The following is an 18,087-nucleotide window of genomic DNA, read 5'->3' on the forward strand; positions in this document are numbered from 1 at the left end:
CACCTTTTTGTTGATTGATGCCTTGTGAATAACACTGTGCAGCGATTTCGTTCTTCGCGCGGCGTTCGATAACCGATTAATTCAATGGAACGACCATCGGTGGATTCGAGGTTCTACTGGCTCCTGGCACTTAAAAAAGGAAAAGATTGCTCAATTATATTTTTTATAGGAAACTACATTTATTAAGCTTTATAATGATATATAGTTTGTTAGAGGTTTATTAAAACTTGCGCGCGTACGAATTTTTTTCCAAAGGTAACCCGCGAACCCAGGAAGTATCCTTAAACATTACGTAAAGAGTGGCTTTGTGGTATTGTCTTGCAAAGAGCAGTAATTACCCACTGATCATCACATTGGTTAAATAAGTAAATAAATACACAAGTACTAATTAATGAAATGTATGTGTTATTGTCTTATACTGTATGTACCGGTATGGACCACTGCAGTCCCATAACTAAACAGATAGGGAGTGTATGACATGTATGGAATAGTAGATAAAGTACAATTTGCAGTCATCTCATGGTACTTTTTTGTTATCAGCTTGTATCTGTACTCCCATCAGGCAGTGACCAACTTTATGAAGAACCAGGTAAAGTGTTCTGAACATTTTTGGGCTTATTTTATTTCACTGAAACATGTGCAATGTGCCCAAATTTTTATTACTTTTTTCCTTCCCATTCTTGTATTTTACTCGATAACTCAACATTGTGTTCCATGCACAACAGAAATTTTACATGAAGAGGGAATTATTACTTTTACTTCGAAGGCTGTGATTTCTCAGCCATTGCAGATGAAAACCTTCTGTACCTTGTGAAAAGTTGTAACTTACAATAATGGGTTATTCCAGAAAAAATCCACACCCCCCCGACGGATGGGGTCGTTTTTTAACCCCCCCTCTCACCTGGATTTCCTGAAGCACAAGACCCCCCCTCCTGTCTGGATTTCCAAAACAAAAGACCCCCCCTTCCGCCTGGAATTCCGGAAAAAAAATATTAGGCTTAAATTTAATTTATTTTTAATATAAAATACGCACAATCACGTCTAGAAGATGTTCTTTTTTAATTTCTAAAGCTTCTGCTAATATTAAAAACTCTATCGGGTGGAGCTAAAAAAAGGAAGGAGCAACAATGCGAAAAAGCGAACGAGTTCATCATTTGTGCCCAATGGACAACACCCATGGAATCTTAAAACGGCACGCAGAAAACGCACAAGGCTGCTTGTTCAACTGTGCTACGGACGATGGGACTTCAGAGAGGTTACCACTGTATATGTTGCAGGAACCCGTCCAAGAACTTTCTCCTTCTGTTGCATTCGCAATAACTTACGTTTCCAAACGTTTTTTCGAGGTAAAGATGGCTACAAGTTCCTCTCAAGTATTTTCGACGAAGAGGGAATGTTTGGACCAAAATTCTTTGGAATTATCTTCTTCAGCTAATAGCTCTGCATCCTTGCTTGCACAAGTAAAAAATTCTTCCGCCTGACGCAGTGGAATCCACGCTAAGAATGCAATGGCGGACGTGAAATTACACAACAGTGGCGCGCTGGGTCTGGTACGAGTAGAAATGTGTCAGGCGTTTCAAACTCTTCGTTGCAACAATGTTGCAATGGCTCGTTCTTTACTATCTTGTTGTTCGCGTTTTCTGCTATAAAAGGACCTGCGAAGGAACTTAGATTATTGTTTACTTTAGGTGAGAAATATGTGAACAAAATATTTCTATTATTTTCAGGGTCTGAGAGCGCTGAAGTGTCACCGAACTAAACGTTCGAATCGCGTGAACTATCGGTCGAAATGACTCCTGCAGAAGACTTCCTTTAGTTCAACCCCCCCTCCCGCCTGGATTTCCAGAGTCTTTGACTCCCCCTCCGGTGAGAATTTCCAGAATCCCATCCGTCGGGGAGGTGTGGATTTTTCCTGGAATAACCCAATGTGAGAATTAGTAGGACTGTATCCTCTAATTTCTTCCCTACAAATCCAATTGTTGTTTACTGTGACAAGATCTATTTTAGTGAGTATGTTCCATCACAGAGAATACTGTGTGTACTTATCAATTGGCTGCTAGTATGCAGGATGTATCTCAAACATAAACTTGACCTAGTTCACCAGAGGCTAGTCTCCCTTTGACCTGGCCAGTGGCTTGAGCATTACACCAGCTACACACATTTTCCATGACCAGCTGAAGTCAATCAATTGAATCATTCACCAGTCATGCTCTTCAGAATAAGCTCAATACACTTGCTTTTTCCTGTCTTGAAGAGAAGAGTGGTTAGAAAACAGCTGTGAAAATTTAGTTTATGATACATAGTATCATGTAGCTGGTCCAACTGTGTTGTGCATCTTTTAGTTGAATCAACAGATGTGAAGTCCGAGCCAGCTAGCCCAGATGAGGACGTATCAAGGACACATTTTGGTAAACAAAAAACCCATGAATTTTTACCGGTACTTGATTGTACAGCTATGCGTATGTGCATGTACATGTTATGCACCTTTTCAGCCTCATGCACTGCACAGCAGATTTCTGAGTCTCTTAAGTTCTTACTCTCTGTCTTTTTTGTGTCTTATTTTGAACAATAAGCAGTTACTGTTAAGCAATTGAAGGGAGGGGGGGGGGGGGAGGAGTTGCAGAATAAGGCCGTAAATGACTTTTGATGTAAATGTCAAATCTCCCTTTGTTTTGCAAGTGAATACAAGGAAACTTGAAAGGAGAATCTAGCAAGTTATCAGAGTTCACTTAGGCCTTTTTTTCAGGCACCCCTTTAGTTTTGGTTGTAAATCTTTGTGGTGATTTTTTTATTTCAAATCACTAGTGTAAGCTAATGGCAATTTTGACTGCAATTTGACACTCATTTGATTGTGATTTTGAGGAAAACAGAGCGCGTACACTGTCAGCATGAAATTATCATCTTGAGGGACCCCCAGTTAGGTAACATAACACATGCTCCTCCCCTATCAGTTCGCAACCTTTCAAAATCACAATCAAAGTGCCTTGAACTCGCTGTGATAAATTATTATTGTAACACAAATAAAATTATTATTGTGAAAGTTTACAAACAAGGGAAATGATATTTTTATTGAAATATAGTTGCCAGCTAGAAGTTTATCAAAAATTGCCTGTGTGAACTCGCCTGAAGAATCTTTACTTAAGTGATTGAGTTTTTTCTCTCTAGATTCCCAAGATGAAGAAAATGATGTTTTTGTTGCCAAAGAGCAGAGACGCTTTGCTCACAGTGCAGCGGAGCAAAAGAGAAGAGATGCCATAAGGGTGAGTGTTAGCAGTACTGCACACTTACAGTCAACCCAGGTCACGCGTGAACAGTATTTCCAAGAATGAAATGAACATTTGAATTTCTCTTTGTAATGTCCGACGTGTGAATGGAATGTTGGACATTTCTCTGGAAATTGTTCCGAAAAAGATGCATTAACTGAAAAAGAGATTCAAAATACTTGGGAAACAATTGTTATTCTTGAAATATTCAATTTTGCAATGTAAAGAAAAATTCATAGCTTTATACCACCAATAAGCTAGGGAAATTTATGCGGGAACTCTGAAATCTCGTTGGCGATTTTCAAAACTGACATGTAAATTTCAAAACTCCGTCCAAATTTCAAAAATATCGTTCACGTGTGACCTGGGTTGACTGTAACCATCCATAACTTGCATTAATCTATAATTGTATCTATTATGTCTCTTCATACATGTACCTGGTGTCCATAAAGTGGGACTAATTAATTACTTTTTTAATTTGTTTGTTTATCAACAGAAAGGGTATGATGATCTTCAGACAATTGTGCCCACTTGTCATCAGCCAAACAGCACCACAGCGATGCAGAAGCTAAGCAAAGCTGTCATTTTGCAAAAGTGTAAGCAACACAAGATTTTGTTAGGTTCCCCATCTCCATCATCTCAGGCTAAAATGTATTAATTGTATAACTGGGAGGGTGGTATAGAACTTGCTCACATAGCAAAAACCTGCAGAAAATATAGGAAAAAATTCTACACTGAGTTTTCTTTGGAGGAGGTCAGCTAATAGGTACAGTCAACTCTGTCATAGGGACCACTTCTCGTAAGCAACCGCTTCCCGTAAGCAACCACTTCGTAGACAACCGTTTTGTTTCTCAGTTAAATACTGTTTCAAGAGCTCTCTCGTAAGCGACCACCACTCAAATTTCTTAAGGGACCGCGACCACTTTTAAGGCCAGAAATTTGGCATATTCTTTTGTTTTCTGTTTCCAGTAAGCAACCAACATAATCACGTATGATCGTTAGTAAATAATTAATTTGAACTAACAAAAGTTCAATTTTTAATGACGCTACCCCAAACTGCTGACAGATAATAACAGTGGTCTGTTCTAAAATGTTATACAAAGTTTCATCAGAAGAGTGAATAGATTGTCCAGGCGCTATTTAACTTGAAATATGCTAGTGGTTTCAATCTTTTCCTTAATAGAAATGTCATTGTCCCCGTAGAAAATGTAACTATTTGCCTAATTTAAGTTGACAAGGTAACGTTTTTATATAATTATTAATCAATCTAGTATTAGGCTTATTTTGTTGATCTTTCCCGTAAGCGACCACTTTGTCGTGCCCCAAGGGTGGTCGCTTACGAGAGAGTTGACTGTATGTCCGCTGTAGCAGATCTTGGACCTCTTTTTGTCTGAAAAAATTGGGCCCTTGGGGCTGAAATTCTTGAGTACACATTTGGCTGGTTTAAGGGTGGTGCCTGCTAATACTAAGTATTTTTGCACAGTTTATGACTATGCGGGAAAAGCATAATTATGTTATGGGCTACTGGAATACAGAAAGAAAATTGGGGGTAGCAGGGCATTTTTTAGAGGTCATTAAAGTAACAATATTATCCCTCCAAAAAGCAGTAAAATACAAACCAATGTACGTGGTTTTTTTTTTCAAAATTGAACACTTATTATCTCTGAAAAATGCATGGTTACCCCAATTTTCTTTTTGGATACCAAGAGCACTTGGTAAGTTCTGCTTTCTCCGCATAGTTTTAAACCATTGCAAAAATATCCCTGTATTAGCAGGCACCACCAATAGGAAACCCGAGTATCTCAAGATGCACACAACGTATGTGCAGTAACAAAAGTAGGCACCGTCCTTGAGACATTGTCTTCAATTAAATGTAAACAGATAAATGAATGTGGTAGGTTCCAAGTTTCTCATGTTTATTGCTGTTCTTGTTTTTCTTTAAAGCAATTGAATACATCATGTTCCTACACCAGCAGAAGAAGAAGCAAGAAGAAGAGTTGGAAGCACTCAGAAAGGAAGTGATGGCCCTGAAAATCATGAAGACGTAAGACAATATTCACACATAATTATATTGGGTCATTTGATTTAAGCTCCAGATGGTTCTCTTTTGTCCTGGATAACAGGTGTTTATTTTGCTGGGCGTGAAGCTTGATGTCTAGCACTTTGCGCTTGGTTAAATAAATTAATAGCTGTTATTTAAACAGACAGTTTCTCTGAGAAATGACTATGGTTAGAAAAAATTTGTTTCATCTACATGTAGTTGACAAATTGGATGTTCATTGACATGCACCTGCATTGTATACAATAAATAATAATAATATTAATAATAATAATAATAATAATAATAATAATAACAATAATAATAATAATAATAATAATAATAATATCATTTATTTATATTTTCTTGTTTTTGTTTTCATTTGTAGGAATTATGAACAAATAGCTAAAGCTCATCAAAATCAGGTATAAAAATGATTTCAAGTTTGGTTTATGCATTACCCTGTCAATAGGGTATTATTATCAATGAATGGTGTATTATATTAAACAAGATAAACAAATTGTCAGTCTCGTTGAATGTTTACTGTTAATTCAATAATCACTAACATTTAAGTTCAAGACTCGGTTAATGATTTAGTTCTTCATGGCCCCCTGTCATTGTAGTTGAAGTCTCATTAGGTCAGTGTTCATGTGTTCATTTTGGTCCACTTTCTTGGTTTTCATTTTTCATAATGGACTAATAATATTGTTTGAGTAACTATGATTGACAGCGCTACATAGAATTTGTTGGGTTGTAAACTTCAGAGTCTGTGTGTTCACTTGTTAAAAGGTGCAAATAACCCTGCAGGAATACCAGCCCCTGTACATGTACCTTTATTTAGCTTTTCTGAACATCATTTTGTTGTAACTACTGACAGTACCTTAAGTAGCATTCTTGTTCATCTTTTCATAGCCAGCGCAAGGGAAAAAGCAAGTACCTGATCAGGCCAAATTTAGTGTGGTAAGTAGTGTTGATATGATATGTTTGTGTTCTGTTGTTCCATGCATGCTAACATTTGACAAGACATAGATTAGCTGAGGTCAACTTCAGACACTCTTTCTCAATGTCAATGGCGTTTCTCACTCCATTTGAGCTACTGCTGTAAGTAGCTAGAGCTCCAAGGGCAAGGGGTTTTGGTTTGAAAGTAATGGTGAGAGGTTCAAGCCAGGGTTTGGTGGAAGGGGTAGGTTGCTAGGGGATTCCCCTATGTGGAGGTATTTGTGGCCCCTGTGGACATGGTTCAGGTTTAATAGTCAGTATTGTTTTAAGGGGGGATTTAACCTAAATTTGAATGAAATTTGAAGAGATAGAAGAAAGAAAATGATTTTTGGAACACCAACAGACGGTTGATACCCATGCAAGAGCACCCCAGGTTGCGAGTGGACTAACTTGGTGTCCATCTATTAATTATTAACTACAAATTCTAATTTTAAAACTTCACTAAATCTTCAATATTTCTTATTTCTCTTAATTTTACCAATCCTTCTAGAAAAACTATCTCCTCCCAAATACACCCAAAAATTACCCAAAAATTCCCAAAATATCCCCTAACACAGATTCATGGGATGATGATAGAGGTTTTGGATTGCTTGAAACGTGAAAGAGATATTTCCATTAAAGCCATGTCAAGTGGCGGAAAAATGGCATTTAGGTGAAATCCCCCCCTGAAGGCCCATATCTGAAAATGAGTATTTGAGCAGTCAGGTCTGAAAATGGTTAGTGAAAAATTCTTCTTCTTTTTGGTCTAAAAACAGGTAAGGGGTTCTTTAGGCTGTGGCTTTACACCCCTCTAAATTTTTATTTTATTTAATTTTCTTTGGGGGGGAGGGGGGGAGGGGAGATGGCAGGTGGGAGGGGAGGGGTATTCTAGCTTTATGGTTCACTTCCTGTCAGTAACAAAGGTAAACTTAAAAACAATTCGTTTAGTTGGCTTGGGTTGGCTGTGCATTGATTAGCATTCGTATTGAAAGTATCGGGCTAACAAAAACTCAGCAATTATGGTTGTAGGGGTTAGGGTTAGAAAGCTGATGAATTCTTTCCTTTTCAAGTTCCGGCAAATCATGGAAACACAGTTCCTGTCATTCAATGCATCTGTTACCGTGACCAACTTTGAAGCCTTATCAGCCTGTATATTCAGTTGGCTGGAAGAATACTGCAAACCTCAGGTCAGTTACTGGGTCATTTCTAATGGTATACATAGCCAACCTTGTCTTGCGTGGCCCAGAGGCCCATTTCTCAAAAGCCTTGAAAACTTACCAGGCCAGAAAAAATCATGTACAGTAGTGGTAACTTGCCATTATCTCTGCACCACTATGATAGTTAATTAAAGGCAATGGTGATGAAACCTGACAAACTTCTTTGTTTTTGTTGGCCCTTCCAACATAAATTGCAGCACCATTGTTTTCACGGCAAGGTTTCCTAACCAGTCCGTCAATTCATGCAGAGCATAGTTAATTCAATTAACTATGCTCTGCACAAATCATCACTACCAGGAGTTTTTTAAAGCAGTGTGTAAAACATAGATTCCATTTGGATGTGCGTGTACTCTGATAACACACAGAGGGCATCATCATCATTTATTTGTTTGCCTCACTAAAGACAAAAGAAGAAGAAATGATAGAATTTACAATAATGGTGAGGAAACCTCAAGAAACCACCAGGCTTATAAGAGAGGCCACCTTGGCTACATCATTAATGAATAGAAAATATGGTGCTGCTTCAGTGCGGCTTGGTCAATTCATGATTTTATAGATAAAAGGTGAAAAAACTAGATGAAGAAGTAATTGATTTTGGGAGAGAGTTCCAGATTTTGGGACCTTGGTAAAGGACTGTAAATTGCTTAAGATTTGTTTGACAAGAATGCGATCAATAGTGGTTGGCTGTTCTGGTGCAATAATTATGCACTTGGCTACTTGTTAAAAACAAATTCAGAAAGATTGGAGGTAATAATTGATTTTGATAATAAAACATAAATTTGGCTATTTGAAATGAAATGAAATGAATTCAAAACATGGTTAGAATATTAGTTAGTCATGTTATATATAATTAAGCCACAGGCAAGTGGTGTACTTTTTTGTTCTTACCAATCTTTGATGTCATTTGTGTAAAAATGGAGTCTTTGTAACATCTACCAGAACAACTCCTTAAGTTTCAGTGAACCTTACTACTGCCTCAATATCTACACACCATGGTGGCAGGCAGATAGGAAAAACTAAATTTTAAATACCGGTAGTTTGGGAATCCTTGCTGCGTGTAAAAATGTATTATTTTATTTCTTTCTTGTTAGTATCTACAAGAGATTGTGATCAATGCTCTAAAGAATCTAAACAACCAAGGGCTGTTGCAGCAGTAATTCAACAAATTCCAAAGGTCCGTTGAGTGGGCATACGTACCCGGCTTCATTTTGAGGTGGTATAAACTAAAAACAGAGAGAAAGTGCCTTGGAAGATCATGGCAAAAAAGAATGCCCCTAGCTTAGCATCTGTGTATATAGAATAGCAAACTATGTTCTTCAATCAGCAGGATAATCCTTTAAACTCTAACTACTAAGAATGCCAAATGGTACATGATCACAAAACTGAGCAGTTGGGCCATTGGCAACCACAGTGCAGATTGTGAAGCAAAGTTTTCTTTCATTGAACAGTCAAGGTGGAAATTTCTTTCTACACTGTTGGCAACAATATTATTTCTTCAGATAACAGTAGTAATAGTCGAGATGTCATGTTTGCAAGGGCAATTTTTTATTTTATTTTCAGGTTTGCAGACAATAGAATAATTTTATATTAAATAAGAAGACTGTTTTCCAACATCATTATCAGACTACAAAATAATGTCCCAAAATGCATAAAATGCTATAATTAAAAATACCTCTTGTACATTATTTACCTTGTCTGTAATATATTATCAATAAAATATCAGTAACTAGTATTACCAACTGAAGTATAAATTATTATACATCACACATACACAGCATGGTATGTAATTATGTCAATGGCTAATATAAAATTAATACTATTTTTGAAGGTGCCAAAATTACCGAATTTGCTCAAGCTAATTCCTGCAGCAGCTTCTTCCTTAATTTTTTTAGAGAAATTCCTGCTTTATTGTTGAAGGTACCAAAAGTATTGACTCTCAACAGTTTTTAATTTACTCATTACAAGCTAGTTGCTCCTCTCAATTTTTGTACCAAAAGGCAGCTTCACCCCGAATTTTTTTTTAAGGAAATCCTACTTTCACTGCCTCTCACAATTCAAGGCAAACTCTGAACCCAAGACCATCACCAAGACAAGACCAAGACACACACAAAAAAAAATTAAGAAAATACCCCAGAAATGGAGCCATAAACCTACCCCATGGGATAATCCTCCCCAATGATTAATCCCTAAATTCTCACAACCTTCGTACAACATTCAATCCACCATACAGAAAAAGATAGCACCTGGTTTACTTACCCACAGTTCTTAGCATCTGAAAACCCTAAAAATGCTCATAAAAACACCGAATTTAAGTTCTCAAAACTTCCAACCTGGCTTACACAATGTTGTTAGGAGAGGGAAGAATTTTGCCAACAAAAATTGGCTTTCTTTAGGCTGTGTTAGGTTTGCAGGGTATTGTGCTAAAATGTACGGCTGCCATCTTTTTCCGTACAGTGGATTAGGCACACCAGCAAGAATAAGGATCCCAATGCTCTCTGAAAACAGATGTCTCCTTGGAGATCAGTTAATTCTCCCACAGAAAAATACAGGAAACTCAAGTTAATCTGCCTTTTGACGTTTCGTTTTAGACAAGGAATGCATCTCCCCGTTACTTTGCTCAAGGGTCTTCTTAATGAACTTGGCAACAAGTCTAGCAGGCCTCATTTGAAAGTCCTCATGTTGCTCATGTGTCAAATTAACCTGATCACCTTTCAGTCGGTCCAGTAGAGTAACGCACATTATCGCTGCTGCCACACCTGCTCGATTGCACACAGCTGCAAAACACACACTTTCCATCTCAATGTTGCGCACATCAGCATCATAGACCTTCTGCAGGAACTTGAGTTTGTCATCTAATGTGTAGTTGCAAAAGGCTCCGTCTAACCTTCCTTGACCTAAAGGGTGATCAAAGTCAGATGAATATAATTCACATCAGATTGATTTTCCAGACACATTTTACCATATTTAGCAGTAAGTGATGTCTCATGAGACAATAAAAACAAGTCAAAAATGATGCATTCTGCTGGAAATGTGTGACAATAAGACAGAAGGGAGTTTTCATGCAACATTTAAATTGAAAACAATCTAAGCAAGCTAAAGCCCCAGGTTAAAATTTTTGAAAGCAGAGAAAGGAAGTGGAGAGGGGTGGGTAGAAACTTCTTACTTCCTTTAACAGTTGCCTGACTGGAAATGGGAGGAGGGGGGAGGGGGGGGGGTATGATGGGTATCACTAGCTATGATCTCAACTCCTAAACTCTTTTGATTGGTGGTAAGGTAAAATTTGTGAAACTGCCCCAGTTTGCAAGCTATTGCAAAGTTTTCAATGCTCATGCTTTCAAAACTGTTGAAAATTAAATTGAAAATAGGGTGCTTTTGACAATAATATTGTTGTAAGTTGTGATACCAGCATTTGCCTGTGGGGGAATTTCCAAACAAAAATGACAGGAGGTGCATGATCATCAAAAACAATATTGTACAGTTCGAGAAAAAAAGCCATACTCAGGAAATTCTATGGGAACCCCCTCGCCCAGGAAAATTTGGCCTTCCTATTTTTTCAGTTATTACCTTCGTAAAAGTCATGTGCGCACATGGTGTTGCCAACAGCTGTTCGTATGTCTTCACTGCATTCTAACAACTGCTTCTGTAACTGTTCATTCAGAGTAGCTGGAAACCTCACCAGCTTACCAAGGATTACCTGTAACAGTCAGCCAATGATTAGGGCTTCAATAAATAATATTAAATATAGGTCTTTGGGCAAGAGAGGTGTATGCAACCGTTTTGCCAGAAAATCAAAATTGCGCCAAATAAACCCTTTTTCGGCACAGAGACTGTTTATCATGAAACTTAGTTGTGTCAGATTTAATTTTTGAGCAAAATGCTATTAAAATTAACAAGAAATAGCTTCCTGTTAACAATAGAGCCTTCTCCAAAATGGCAGCCGAAAATAAAAATAAGTTAAAATCAAAAACGTATACCAACACTAGAAAGAGCACTTTTACGTTAGTAACCCTGCAAAGTTTCAGCATATCAGGTGTAACACCAGCTGAGAAAATGTAAGTTGAAAAATGAAAAATTTAAAGACGTTTGTATGAATACCCCCAGTCATACATTCAAACGTCTGTAAATTTGTCAATGTAATCTTACATTTCCTAACCTGATATAACACCTAATGTGGTGAAACTTTGCAAGGTCACTAAAGTAAAGGTGCTCTTTCCAGTGCTTGTATCAGTTTTAACTCATTCAAATCTTTTGCCGCCATTTTGGAGAAGGGTCTATTACTTTTCTAGGAAATGCAAGACTCCCATGTACAAAAGAGATACTGAAGCTCCACTGATTTCTGTTGAATACAAGACTGAACCATTAGTCAAGTAAAGCATTGGTACTGGTTGTGAGCATAACGAAATCAGTTGACCATCTGTTATCTCTTTTGTGAGAGGTTTGGTCTAGAATAGGGTATAATAATATTGAGAAAAAATGTCGTCTAAAACAGGATCCCGGTAAAAAAATGAAGACTGATGTCGAAGATAGGGTAGTAAAAGCACAGTCCCAGGGGGCCAGGATTATGTTAATTAATACTACACAAAGGAAAATAAAAATTAATAAAACTGGTTTGAAAATTTTAAACCCCCAAAAATTTGAAACCCCATTACATATGACATGACATGTTAAGGTGGCAGGGTGACCGCAATAGCATGGAGAGCCAATTACTGCGGGGCCCATTTGTAACAAGAACAATAAGAATTACGTACATGTAATCATGTAATAACAAAACAAACAAATACAAGCAACAACAAGATACAGGGCAGGGAAGGTAATGGTTACATCCGGGGGGGGGGGGGGGGGGTACTCCGGATTTCAAGTGACGGGGATGATCAAACGATTTTTGGGGGTTTGAAATTTTCGATTCCGTGGTTTTTTGGGGTAGGAAAATTTGGCAAGTATTTTTTTGGGTGGCTTGATTTAAGTAGGGATTTTTTTGGTTATTAAAAACAATCTGAAGATTCGTGGTGGTACCCGCGTATCCCGACCGCGTTGTCATTCTGCATAATGTTATTGTTGAAACAGAAGATGTCAGTTGGCTGTCTCGAGTGTTGAGTCTCGAGATGCGGAAAAGATAACTTCAGATAGTGTGATGAATAAACAAACAAACATTCAATTTCTAATGTTTTTATTTTTCGTGTTATATCATTTAATGCTTTCTGAAAATTTTTAAGGCTCAGAAATTTGGCATGGGATTTTTTTAGGGTTTATTTTTGGTCCAGGGTTTTTTTTGGGGGGTTTTGATTTTTGCCCCCATTCGATCATCCCTGTCACTTGAAATCCAGAGTACCCCCTGGGGGTTACATTTTAGACAATAATAAGGCATAGTGTCTTAAACATACAGGGTTCCTGTGCAACATGTTTGTTGCATATACTGCTGGTCTCAGCAAATATTGAGAGCATCCTGCTGCATGATGGCTTAGAACTTTCAGTTAAATACATACCTCTCACTAGCCAAGCTCGAGGTCCGTACTGTAAGTTACAGACTGAGTTTTCCCCCATAGATTTATGGCCCAAGTGCGAAGCGTGCAGGCCATATAAATCAAAGGGAAAAAAACGAGGATCCTGAACTTATGGTATGGACCGAGAAAAAGAAATTAATAAGTGGATGTTTATTGTATCTCAGAGGTTAATCGGGTGAGCGGGAAAGGAAAACATTCAAATTTAGTAGGCCATATGGTGAAATATGGCCCGCAAAATTGACCAATACACTGCACGTACTAAATAAGAGAGATAATAAGGTAAATTATGAGGGAAGACTGTACCTGCTCAAAAAATGGTTCCAACAGAGCATTCACTGCTGTTCTTGTGATGACAACAGTTCCAGGTTCCAAACCTTTACATGTGTGAGAAATCAGACAACATTCAGGTGCCTACTATTGTTATTGCGCATGCATTCTGCACATCTTGTGATACTCGGGTTTCCTATGAGTGGTGGCTACTTAATGTAAGGATATTTTTGCGCGGTTTAAAACTTTTTGGGGAAAGCAGAATTTAGCAAGTACTCTGACTTGGTATCCAAAAAAAATTGGGGGTATAACCATGCATTTTCAGAGATGATAAAGCTTCCATTTGGAAAAAAAATGCCATACATTGCTTTGCGTATTACTGCTTTTCAGAATAATTGTTCATTATCTCTAAAAAATGCGTGGTTACCCCCAATTGTCTTTTTGGATTTCCATAGCCCTTGCTAAGATCTGCTTTTCCCGCATAGTCATAAACCACGCAAAAATCCTTCCGTATCAGTAGGCACCGTCCTTAAGGGAAGCCAGAAAGTGTTCACTTAGGTTATTCATAAAAAATTATTAAACTTAATTAACAACTTGCACTTGCTTAATATTTTAATTTTAACACTACAACTGCTGTACTGATATAGATTGAAAAGACTTGCAGCTCAACACCACCTTATTTAGTTTCAACATTATTTTTTTAATACATTTGCCAATAATATTTTATTTCAATTACCTAAGCCTCCTGAGGTACCAATGCGGAAGAACTTGACATCTCTGGCTTCAGCATAGTGTAGTAGTTTGAGAGTTTCATGCAAGATGACCATCAGAGAAGGAACTCCAATGCCATGCTGTGCACATCAAAACAAACTGATTATTATAAATAACCCCTGATTTTATCTTAGCCTGACCACTACATTAGGCTCTACATTAAAGTTCAGTGAATTAGATTGAGGACTCAGTCAACACCAGCATGTGATCAAGACTCGCTAAATAGGAAGCTCAAATTTTGGAAATTTGTTGTAACAAAAATTCACAGTTGTGTTGTGAGAAAGCTTTTATTATTATTATCTCTCAGTGAATGTAACCTAAGCAAAACTTTGATAAATTATTATTATTATAAATTATTATTATTAATTATTATTATTATTATTATTATTATTATTATTATTATTATTATTATTATTATTATTATTATTATTAGTGTTGGTAGTATAATTATAATAATTTAACAATTATTGTAGTTATATTTGTTATTGTTATAACATTTTGTTATTATTATTATTATAAATTTTTATTATTATATTTTTGTTATAATTATTATATTACTACTTCTAAGGATTTTGATCGAGCTGCTAATTGTCATGGGAGAGGTTTTTACATGTAAGTGTACATGTTTAATACATTCTTTAGAAACACTTATTTGTTTTGCTGCCTACTTCTTGATTCCGGCCATACATCTGGTACTCTGGAACTACATGTAAAATGTGTTACAAACCCTGAAAAGTGTATGAATTACTTACATTCACAGCCAGAACTGGTCCAACTTTGTAGAGTACATAGCGATCCGACTTGGACAAGTTGCTAGGTTCTTGGTCTATTTTGAAATGGTCCTTCAGTTCATCATGCATGAACTTAGCAACATGTTTTATGCGACTTGTGCTTCCTCCCATGCACACAAACTAAAAAACGAGAGAATTACAGTCAGGTTTAATTTCTACCGCTCTCTTCTCAAGGGTCTTTGAACAGCGTTTTTTTCTCCGCAAAAAGATAATTAAAAGTATGTTTTGGGGGGTTTAAGACCGAGACAATTCAATAACCATGGCATGGCAATAAACTGGGCCTCATCTGTTGGAACTTTGTGCCTTTAAGGTGGCTCCCCTTGATTTTTCTAGCACACATCATTTTGAATTTGAACCGCTGAATTAGTACTTCACTGGACGTCAGAAATAAATTATTTGTCACAACCAAGTTACGTATCATCTGTTAGCTGAAGATTAATTGAAATTATATAACAAAAAGTAGGTTTGATTGTCAGTTGTGTGACCATAGCAACAGTGATGACATCACACATTTTCTCAATCTTGTACCCAGAGTCCTTAAGCTCTTTGGTCAGCGGTTAAAGTTGGTAGGAGACACTCTTGGGTACTTGAATTTTTTTATCACAGGATTTCTTCAGCAAAATAATGCAAAGTCATTACAGGACAGCCAAACAAAAAACGTCCCTCCTGGCAACCACTGGCCAAAGAGCCTGAGCATGTATTAGCTGCATGATTGACGTTAAAAATAGAATATTATCTAACTGACAATTTAAATAATGAAAAGCTCTAGCTACCTTGACATCACCAAACACTTCTTTGAGGTTCTGATCATGAGTCTTGATACCAATGTGAAAGAGCATGTCATCATCTAACAGCTTCAAATGAGGATTACTGATAAACTGCGAGGGTGATGGAACATCCATGTCCTGAACAATAAGCCATAATTAACAACAATGAACAAATCCAAATACATTTGTCTGTAGAGTTGTCCTATTAGGCCCTGCACAGTTTGGGCAGGGTTAGGTTAAGTCGTGGTACAAGATTAAGCCTACGTTTCCCTGTGACATGGCTGGAACTTGACCCAGTTCCTGTAGCATGAAGCAACTATTAATAGGAGTATTGCTACTCCACCTTGGATGGGATGCTAGTCCATTGCAGGCTTACCTGGCCAGCAAGTGTGTTGTGAGTACACATTTATACACTGTACAGGTGAAGAGAAAGACTGTGGAACAAAGTTTCTTGTCTCAGGAAACAACACACTAGTTGCAACAAAGAGACCAACCTAGTCTGAACCCTCCGATCTTCCAATTGTCGCATCAAAAGACTGATACACTAACCACTACACCTGTATGACAGTATTGTTGGTTTTCACATGACATCATAAAAAACTGAAATTCATAACTAAACACAATAAATTTTGGGTTTTTATCTTCATCACATAAAAGAAAAATATTATATAAATTTCCATTGGCTTGCTTGTTTTCAGCAGGATAGCATTCTTTGTTTTGAAAATAGAGCAGTTTGAATTTTAGATTTTTGTGTAGTGCGTGACAGAAGGATTGCTGCCCTAAACGTGTCGCGTACATGAAAACATTGATTTGCCTCGTGCTTTTTTTAGGTGTGATCAGCTAACAAGTAATAGAAGCGTCTGTCAATGTGTGAAAAGTTCAGCAGAGAGAAGAAAGGCTTTGAAATAGCCAAGGTAAACTTCAGATGTTTTTGCTGGTTTCCGGCCACTCAAAATTCCATGCCCCTCAGACGGGGCACCAACGTGGCGTGCCATACTAAACTCTGTAATTTTCCGTGGTACATTTTCTCGAATAACTTGATATTATGAGATATCTTCTACAACATATCAATTTCTTAAATTGACTTCATCTATTGAATGGTTGAGGATTTTAATTTTTTACTTTCGTGACGATGTGTGAGGTGAAAACCACCAATACATACAACTTGTTGACACTAATGCAAGCGTGACACTCACGAATGAAAGTCTTCTCATCTGTGTACTAACTCTTTTGAGGTATTAATGTGATTGTAAACTGAAGCTTGCTACATGTTCGTCATAATTTTGATCCCACATGTCTCTAATGTCTTCTATGTTGAATTAAAGGGACTCTACATAGTTTGATAACTGGGGGATATTACTTGGGAAATGTCATCTAAGATGTGTCTAGGTTTGTGTGCTCATGCATGGGCATGTTGCATTTAAGCAACTGCATGCAGTTGAACATATCCAAATTATCCTGCCCGGCCAGGCGTGCTAATCTTTTGCCCACCTGTTCAAAATCTTAATAAAAATAATAATAACTTTAATTTACCCTCGGCAGTGTTAATAACACAAGTGCTAGTGGGGCCGAGCATTAAACTTCACAAAGAAAAAATTTAAATTGAAAATAACACGGTTAAAAATCCCAACCGGCCTCTAATGAAACCCCTGTTGGCCAGACACGTACTTAGCTATTTTCCCCTGGAAATGATCCAACTGCATAAATTTATTAAAATTGTTATGTGTTTGGATGAGCACCAAGAGGTAAACTGGAAAATAACAAGCACCAGCAACACAACACCACATGTTACACAATGCAAGATTACGCAACTCGTTCACACCTCCAAATACGCCCATTGTTCTGCAGTGATCCATTGCAAATGATTCAGCTGCCTTTAAGTTTACAGCAATTTTTTTCGCCATTAAATACAGTACCCCTTCAAAATATTTCCTAACCTAGGCGATATGTTGTGACTCAAAGTCAAGGAACAATGAATCGAAGTGCAATGAGAAGGAAGAAATAGATCGAGGTCAAAGGGCATTGACATCCCTCGTGTACGATACAAAAATAACACAGATGCTGATGGCAGCCGATATGATGTTACATAAATGAGAGTACATGTATGCATGCAAACCTTTGTCCATTTAAAAACTTACTTACGGACATTACCCCCTCAAAACGTTTGAGTTTAAGTTTGTCAAGTTCGTTTGGAACTTGAAAACAACAGTCATCTGACGTCGATATAAGCTAAGCTTCACGCAAAGCGACAAAATATAATGTAACTTACGTTCAACTTTTCCATTTCTCCTCGATCTTAAAATACAACAATAAAACAGGGAATTGTAGTGGTTTCGGATCGGGTTGCGGTTCTCCTCAACATGCAACCTACCAGTACAAAAATAAAGGCAGACAAATAGAAAACAATATTGTCTATGCACAGTAGTACGTACTGCAAGGATTTGCATACTAATTGACCTCAATTCAACGTAGAGGTTGAAAGAGGCTTGGTACG

At 37.4% G+C, this 18,087-nt stretch overlaps 2 protein-coding genes across 4 annotated transcripts in view; one reads left to right on the plus strand and one right to left on the minus strand.

Moving 5' to 3' along the window:
• LOC146471379 (max-like protein X) overlaps nucleotides 1–9,231 on the plus strand; it is a 17,895-nt gene extending 8,664 nt beyond the window's left edge. The window contains exons 2-10 of the mRNA XM_085121009.1: nucleotides 541–589; nucleotides 2,343–2,408; nucleotides 3,166–3,260; nucleotides 3,760–3,859; nucleotides 5,208–5,307; nucleotides 5,690–5,726; nucleotides 6,214–6,261; nucleotides 7,350–7,466; nucleotides 8,588–9,231. Coding sequence (XP_084977135.1) covers nucleotides 541–589; nucleotides 2,343–2,408; nucleotides 3,166–3,260; nucleotides 3,760–3,859; nucleotides 5,208–5,307; nucleotides 5,690–5,726; nucleotides 6,214–6,261; nucleotides 7,350–7,466; nucleotides 8,588–8,653 — 678 coding nt within the window. The 3' untranslated portion in view covers nucleotides 8,654–9,231. The remainder of the gene's footprint in view (nucleotides 1–540; nucleotides 590–2,342; nucleotides 2,409–3,165; nucleotides 3,261–3,759; nucleotides 3,860–5,207; nucleotides 5,308–5,689; nucleotides 5,727–6,213; nucleotides 6,262–7,349; nucleotides 7,467–8,587) is intronic.
• On the minus strand, nucleotides 9,023–18,019 carry LOC146471382 (uridine phosphorylase 2-like). 3 transcript variants are annotated; one of them, XM_085121007.1, is made up of 8 exons: nucleotides 17,863–18,019; nucleotides 15,600–15,731; nucleotides 14,788–14,946; nucleotides 14,001–14,115; nucleotides 13,301–13,371; nucleotides 11,061–11,190; nucleotides 10,034–10,390; nucleotides 9,023–9,367 (listed from the first exon to the last, which is right to left on the minus strand). In XM_085121007.1, the coding sequence occupies exons 1-7, from the start codon at nucleotides 17,875–17,877 to the stop codon at nucleotides 10,056–10,058; spliced, it is 957 nt and encodes a 318-aa protein (XP_084977133.1). In that variant the 5' UTR covers nucleotides 17,878–18,019; the 3' UTR covers nucleotides 9,023–9,367; nucleotides 10,034–10,055. The 3 variants fall into 3 exon arrangements, with proteins under 3 accessions (XP_084977133.1, XP_084977132.1, XP_084977134.1); XM_085121006.1 differs by having other exon boundaries at nucleotides 9,023–10,390; XM_085121008.1 differs by lacking the exon at nucleotides 17,863–18,019 and adding an exon at nucleotides 17,416–17,588 and having other exon boundaries at nucleotides 9,023–10,390.
• Nucleotides 18,020–18,087: the final 68 nt, after the last annotated feature.

The sequence above is a fragment of the Pavona decussata genome, unplaced genomic scaffold (assembly GCF_977016875.1).
Source record: "Pavona decussata unplaced genomic scaffold, jaPavDecu1.1 SCAFFOLD_105, whole genome shotgun sequence".
NCBI classification, from domain to species: Eukaryota; Metazoa; Cnidaria; class Anthozoa; order Scleractinia; family Agariciidae; genus Pavona; species Pavona decussata.

Bases quoted from the DNA above. Each gene is read 5' to 3' on its own strand.
- LOC146471382 (XM_085121007.1), bottom strand. The intron at 14,116-14,787 runs GTAAGTAATTCA...TGATGTGCACAG, and splicing joins GACCAGTTCTGGCTGTGAAT to CATGGCATTGGAGTTCCTTC. The intron at 11,191-13,300 runs GTACAGTCTTCC...TGACTGTTACAG, and splicing joins TGGAACCATTTTTTGAGCAG to GTAATCCTTGGTAAGCTGGT.